A 6293-nucleotide genomic window follows, 5' to 3' on the forward strand; every position below is an offset into this window, starting at 1 on the left:
ACAGTGCCGGAAAAATCCCCGATTTCTCTACGCTCAGAACTAAAATTTACTCTATTATTTGCGATTGCACTATTATTATTGCGAACGGAATACTGAAAAACCTCAAACTTCGATAAGATTTTCGTAATATTTAGTATACATAAGTATATAATTGAAATTTCTGGGCGATTTTTTTTCTTAATAAAAAACTGAGAGAATCTGTAATTTATTAGTTCTATTTATTAATAAAAAATTGATTGGGATTAAAAATTATGTATGAATACTGAAGAATTTAACAAAATAAAATTATTGCCTTTTACCACCAAACATCACGTAATTCAGAGTTTAATTTATTTTTCCGGACAAATCACAATTACAAGACGCGTTTTGCTTATATTTGAGTTCAGCAGATTAAAATACATAACCAACATTGTTTGCGCAAAAAAACTTCACTTCCTATAAAGATATGATTGGCTTTATAGCAAAAAGTGTAAAATACCCCATTCCCTCATCAATTTGCCGGCCGTGAAAGTATTTTAAGATACAGATTAGTTACAAGAAGTTACAAGATGAAAAACTTAGAATTAGTGATGTTATCTTTTGGTCTAAGCAACGTTTCAAATACGTATTTAATAGGCCCACATCCGTCTGTAAAATAATAGTTTTGTTTATTTATAAGCAATGTTTCATGTATGCATCTTTGGTACGGTTAACCAACCACTTTCAAAGCAATATTTCAAAACTTTGAAACTTCGACCGCACATCATGCTCATGCATTAATTTAAACAATACCCAGAAAAGCATGTGGTAAAACTGCTACCGCAGACCGGGCGTGTCTAGGCAACACCTGAATGGAAATCGACCAATTTGCACATTTATAAAGAAGTAATTGCTGAACAATGCAGTCTACACCTATCTCGAAGAGAATGGCCTAGACGAGAAGCTCCATAGTCGGTTTCTTTGTGGTTGACCTCTTTACATTGCCCGATGACTAAGGAATGGTTTGCGATAAATGTTAATTAGGTAGTACAGGTTATTTATGAGGATTCGCCATCCGCTTCAGTCGCTCGAAGTTATACAACATATCGAATGGATAATTTTTCACTGTCCAAAATATTATGTATGGAGTATTTGCAAATTATTTCTAGAGAATGTTGTAACAGCTTTTTTGAAAACACGCAATGGTACTGTTTATTTTATGCACTTGCTCGTTTCCTTGGGAAGTAACAGTCGCTGAAACTGAAAAGTTGTTTGAAACAATTATATTTTTGTTTATATCTCACAATTTTTTTGGTTTAAGTTTTTGCCAGTATATTATTTATTGTACGAGACTTGCTAAGTATTTGAGCTTCAAATGTGGTGGTTTGCCATTTCAATTTTATGACCAGAATATCCGGCCATTTTTAACAGTTTACTATATAAAATCACGGAATTTATCCCTTTAAGCAGTAGATTTCCTTCAGATACTTACGAATTACAAATGGAATGGGATGCATAGTTCTTTCAAAGCCGCAAAATTTCAATTAATCTTTAACACTCCAAAAATCGGTTGGTCGTTAGAAAATTAATTTAATTGGATAAACTTAAATACTTTCAAAATTTTTTCGTGCCTCTTAAATATTTCCCGTTCAGTCGGGACGGCAAATAGAAAAAAAAAAAACTTTTATGGTCTGTTTTTAATGCAATTACTTCCGGAAGAGCGGAATCTATATCAGTTGTAAAGGTATAGTGTTGCGGCAACTGCATAAAACTGAATTCGGAGTGAAAATAATTTAATTTTTAAAAAGCGAAACAGAACAAACCACACCAATTTTCTGGAAAGTTTATGAATCACAATCTGGTATTCAATATACCAAAAAATTGTGAATTCAATCGAAATTCAGGAAAAAACGAACGGTCCAAAAGTTTTCAGGACTGTAACAGTTCAACAAATCATTATTATTGCATTTAAATCGTTCTAAAGCTAATGCGTATATTCTCCATTGTACCAGATTACCTATTCATCCACTTAACTTATTAAATGCCATTTAATGCAGAAATCATCCGAATTGGTATATTTCATGCAATCACTTGAGTTCGATATTCCGCAAACAGGTTAATAAGGTCTAGTAATTGCTGCATCATAATTGCAAATTACCTTCACATTTTAATTAATATTCGTATTAATCTAAGCTTTGGTCTTTAATAGAAATAGAGCCGTTAAACTTTTCCTGAAACATTCAATTTAAATTGTACGGTGTTATCAAAAAATATTATTATAAATTAATTTAATATTTTCTTCAAAATGTTCACGTTTACACATGTAGAACTGTAAGCTATTGATATTAGCGCTAATTGATAACGAAAAAGTCAAACTACAAGAATCTAATTAATTCTTTTATTTCACCACTGTGTATTACATGTTCCAAGTAGTTTCTTTACTCTTATTTTACCGAAACGACGGAGCTATAGTAATATTGAACCGAAAATCTGAATATAATTTCTTGTCAACAATGCAAAGAGATCTTTTAAAATTATATTGCGTTTATTTCATTACTCTAACTTAGGTTACAATAATCTATTTAAGTGTCGAACATAATATTATACCTAATCTTAAAAAATACTACATACAAATTCTCTATACAAAATCTTATTCCACATAACATAAATTTACAGATCTGACCTTATACAAACTTCTAATCAAATATCCAATATAACTAAACGTACAGGTGATTATAGCAGTTTATTCATAAATTAAAGCGAGCAATAACACAACACAAAAGCACTGCCTGAAATCAGACATCGGCTCTGAAAACATGTAATTTACATATGTTCAACCTATGAGCAAAAAATATGTACAATAACATTGCGAGTACCTAATGGTCCCTTTGTATAAAAAAATCTACAATCTATGATAATTGAACTAATTGTTTAAATCGTGATTAAAAAGGAACGTAAATGTATTCTATTCTGGTACAAAATAATGAATATTGCCAAAAAAGAAGACTTACTACGAGAACTTTATTGTTATTTTCACTTAAATAAGTGCATCAATATGCAAAAAACTTCAAACGGTTTTCTCAACCTCTATCTACTCATAATATCTGCTATTGTAAATCCAGTTTTCTTTGGAGGTGGTGGCCTTTGAACAGCGGGGGCAACAACCGGAGGAGCTACAGCATTATTCTCACTTTCAACTTTCTTCATACTCAAATCACTCGGTGTGCTATTAGGAGAAACTTGCCCTGCAGAATGAGTAGCTTTTGACAGACCTGGCATACACATAATTGGCATAGCAGGCGATATATTCGTGTAACTTGAAACTCCATCAGGAGGTTTCAAAATCCCACTAGAAGATGAAACCTGCATGTTTATGATATGGGGCATGCTCAGATTCTGAGGGTAGGCAGGATGATTCATACCACCCATACCAACGACTCCCATGCGCAGTTTCATTGGAGGACTCAGAGGTCTAGAATGGCTATAGCTTGCGGGCGTTCTGGGTCTCGGTGAGCTCATTGGAGGCCTTGGAGAGCCCACTGGAGGTCTGGGTGAACCCATAAAACTTGAAGAGCAACTTGGCCTATCTTGGTCGTAAGCCCGCTTTCTTATACCAGAAAAAGGCGATTGAATTGAAGCTGATTCAATGGCTTTACTTGTTATAGTACTAGGTTTGGCTAGAAGATCTCTGCGAATTTGAAGCTGTGGCATTGGTGGAGGAGGAGATCTAATTGACATCTGCAATAAAAAAATAATGTTATTACATTTTAATTTTTTAGTTTTAAGTGAAATTAATAACAATTCAGTAATAACTTGATGCGTTTTAAAAGAGTTGTGTACTTGGGGACGTTTTCTGATTTACATTTATTCCCAGCCATTTTAAAAAATCTACATAAGTTATGTATGAATTAGTTCTTATCGATTTATAATATAAAAAAGGAAGCATCTTCTTTTCCATAAAACAATATCAACATGATTTGCTACGTACATTCTGCTCCAACTCGTGGCTAATTTCCGGGCAGTCCTCTTGTCCTGGATCTATTTCGGGATCGTCATCATCATCATCATCTTCATCGTCCATATCATGTGAATAATCCATTTTGTCCATTGAAGGCCTCATCGTGTACGGTGAGTCACTGGATCTGGGCTCATGGCAATGGGTTCGTTCTGGTGTTGGCGAACACACTCTTATAGAACCATCCCTGGATTCTTGTGAAGGCGACCTGAAAAATCATGATAGACTTAAACATAAGTTTGATGATGAAAAAGTTACGATTGATTATTCGTGATCTACATTAATGGTATTGGAAAGTTTAATGATTTTAAATGTGAGATATACAGGATGCTCCTCAACTAATGTAGAAAAATTCACTGACATATTGTTTAGGCCAAAATATTGCGTTTCAGGCAAATTTGTCTTATCTGAAAGTTAATACATTCCGAGATATAGTGTCAAAAAATAATCAAGAAACGAGCGATAAAAAAGAAGGAACGTGACAAACAAGAAACAACAGAAATGAGCGATTTGAAAACTATTTTGTGGACAAATCAATCCCCTAAGGAAACCAGTTTTTCGTAGTTCTCTGCCTTATTTTTTCCCGCTTGTCTGGAAAACTTAAAGTTTCAACTGCACCGAACATTCATCGACTCCGTGTTTTCATTTGAACTCATTGAATTTTGCTGCGGTTTTGGAACTTCCAAAAGCGTTTTGAAGACAATTCAATTCCCTAATTAAAACTGTTCTTTGTACATTTTGTGTTCAGGGAAATAATTCGAGAAAATCTGCGGTTGAAGTTTAGACTGCGCCGAACCATACATCGACTCACTCTTTCTTTCGTAACTCACTAACTTTGGCTGCGATTTTAAAAATTTGAAAACTATTTTATAGACAAATCAATGCCCTAAGGAAACCAGTTTTTCGTAATTCTCTGCCGTATTTTTTCTCACTTGTCTGGAAAACTTAAAGTTTCAACTGCACCGAACATTCATCGACTCAAGACAATTACATTCCTTAATTAAAGCTGTACATTTGTACATTTTGTGTTCTGGAAAATTATTCGAGAAAATCTATGGTTGAAGTTTAGGCTGTGCCCAACCATACGTCGACTCACTCTTTTTTTGTAAGTCACTGACTTTGCTTGCGATTTCAAAAATTTGAAAACTATTTTGTGGACAAAGCAATCCTCTAAGAAAACCAATTTTTCGTAATTCTCTGCCGTATTTTTTGCCGCTTTTCCGGGAAACTTAAAGTTTCAACTGCACCGTACATTCATCGACTCCGTGTTTTCATTCTAACTCATTGAATTTGGCTGCGATTTGGGAACTTTCAACAGCGTTTTGTAGATAAATAAATTCTCTAATCTAATGAGTATTCGAGAATTTGTGCATTTTGGATTAAGGGAAAATTGCGCTCAACCAGACATCGATTCACCCGTCAGTTAGTCACTATAGAGCAAGAAGGTAAGGAACCGGAGGCGTCAATATCAATGAAGAAACGAAAATTGATGAAAAGTCTGAATATTAAGGTGAATATCGAAAAAGCTACAGTAGTCGGAAAAATTATTGTAACGGTTCAAGAAGAAGGCAAATGGCCAGAAACCACAATAATCATTAAAGAACAAGAGAGTGATCAACCAGAATATGTTGTAGAAGAATTACCAGAGCAAATAAAAAAACCAGCTGTATTAGAACAACGTATTCTTAAAAAGAAAGTGGCAAACGCGCGACTTAAAAGCGGAAAGTTGACAAACCTTAATCAACCAAAATAATTACCCTGAGAAAGAAGGTAAGAAACTGGACACCACAATATAAGAAGTAGTTAAGAAATTATATGAACAAGACAAAGATACAAGTTGTGGAACAAGGTATTCTTCATTCTTCAGAAGGAGATCGCTGTGTCAATCAAGAAGGCAGGAGACCCGAAGCCACATTATCTGTGATGTAAAAAATTCTCGAAGAACCAGAAAATGTCGTTGAAAAGCAAATCGAAGAAACAGGAGTTGTCAAGGAAAGTATTCCAAAGAAAAAAAAAGTGATAAAGAATCGGGCGATTAAAAGGAAGACAATGCCTATGCAAGAAACAACCAAAATGTTAACGGTTTAATAGGCAAAAAAAAGGCAAAACATCCAGACTATTGAAGAATAACAAGTGCTTGAAGACTTTGAATATGTGTAGAAGAACTATCTGAACAAATAGATTTGATTAATAGTGTTGACTTTGCACATGAAATATGTGTTATAATGTGAACAAAATATTGGAAAATATTTGCATGTGGCATTAACCACTTTTCAGTAAAAATGTGTGTAACTCTTGCAAATAATTTAACTTTTTATTT

General features: G+C 33.9%; 1 protein-coding gene across 1 annotated transcript in view; it reads right to left on the reverse strand.

Annotated features, from left to right (window-relative positions):
- Nucleotides 1–2342: 2342 nt before the first annotated feature.
- The window catches only part of LOC125503511 (protein bowel-like), a 36214-nt gene continuing 32263 nt past the window's right edge, over nt 2343–6293 (reverse strand). Inside the window, exons 6-7 of the mRNA XM_048663995.1 lie at nt 3947–4181; nt 2343–3696 (exon numbers count right to left, since the gene is read on the reverse strand). Coding sequence (XP_048519952.1) covers nt 3046–3696; nt 3947–4181 — 886 coding nt within the window. The 3' untranslated portion in view covers nt 2343–3045. The remainder of the gene's footprint in view (nt 3697–3946; nt 4182–6293) is intronic.

Source organism: Dendroctonus ponderosae, unplaced genomic scaffold, assembly GCF_020466585.1.
Source record: "Dendroctonus ponderosae isolate FM_Combo_2020 unplaced genomic scaffold, Dpon_F_20191213v2 Dpon_F_20191213_2, whole genome shotgun sequence".
NCBI classification, from domain to species: domain Eukaryota; kingdom Metazoa; phylum Arthropoda; class Insecta; order Coleoptera; family Curculionidae; genus Dendroctonus; species Dendroctonus ponderosae.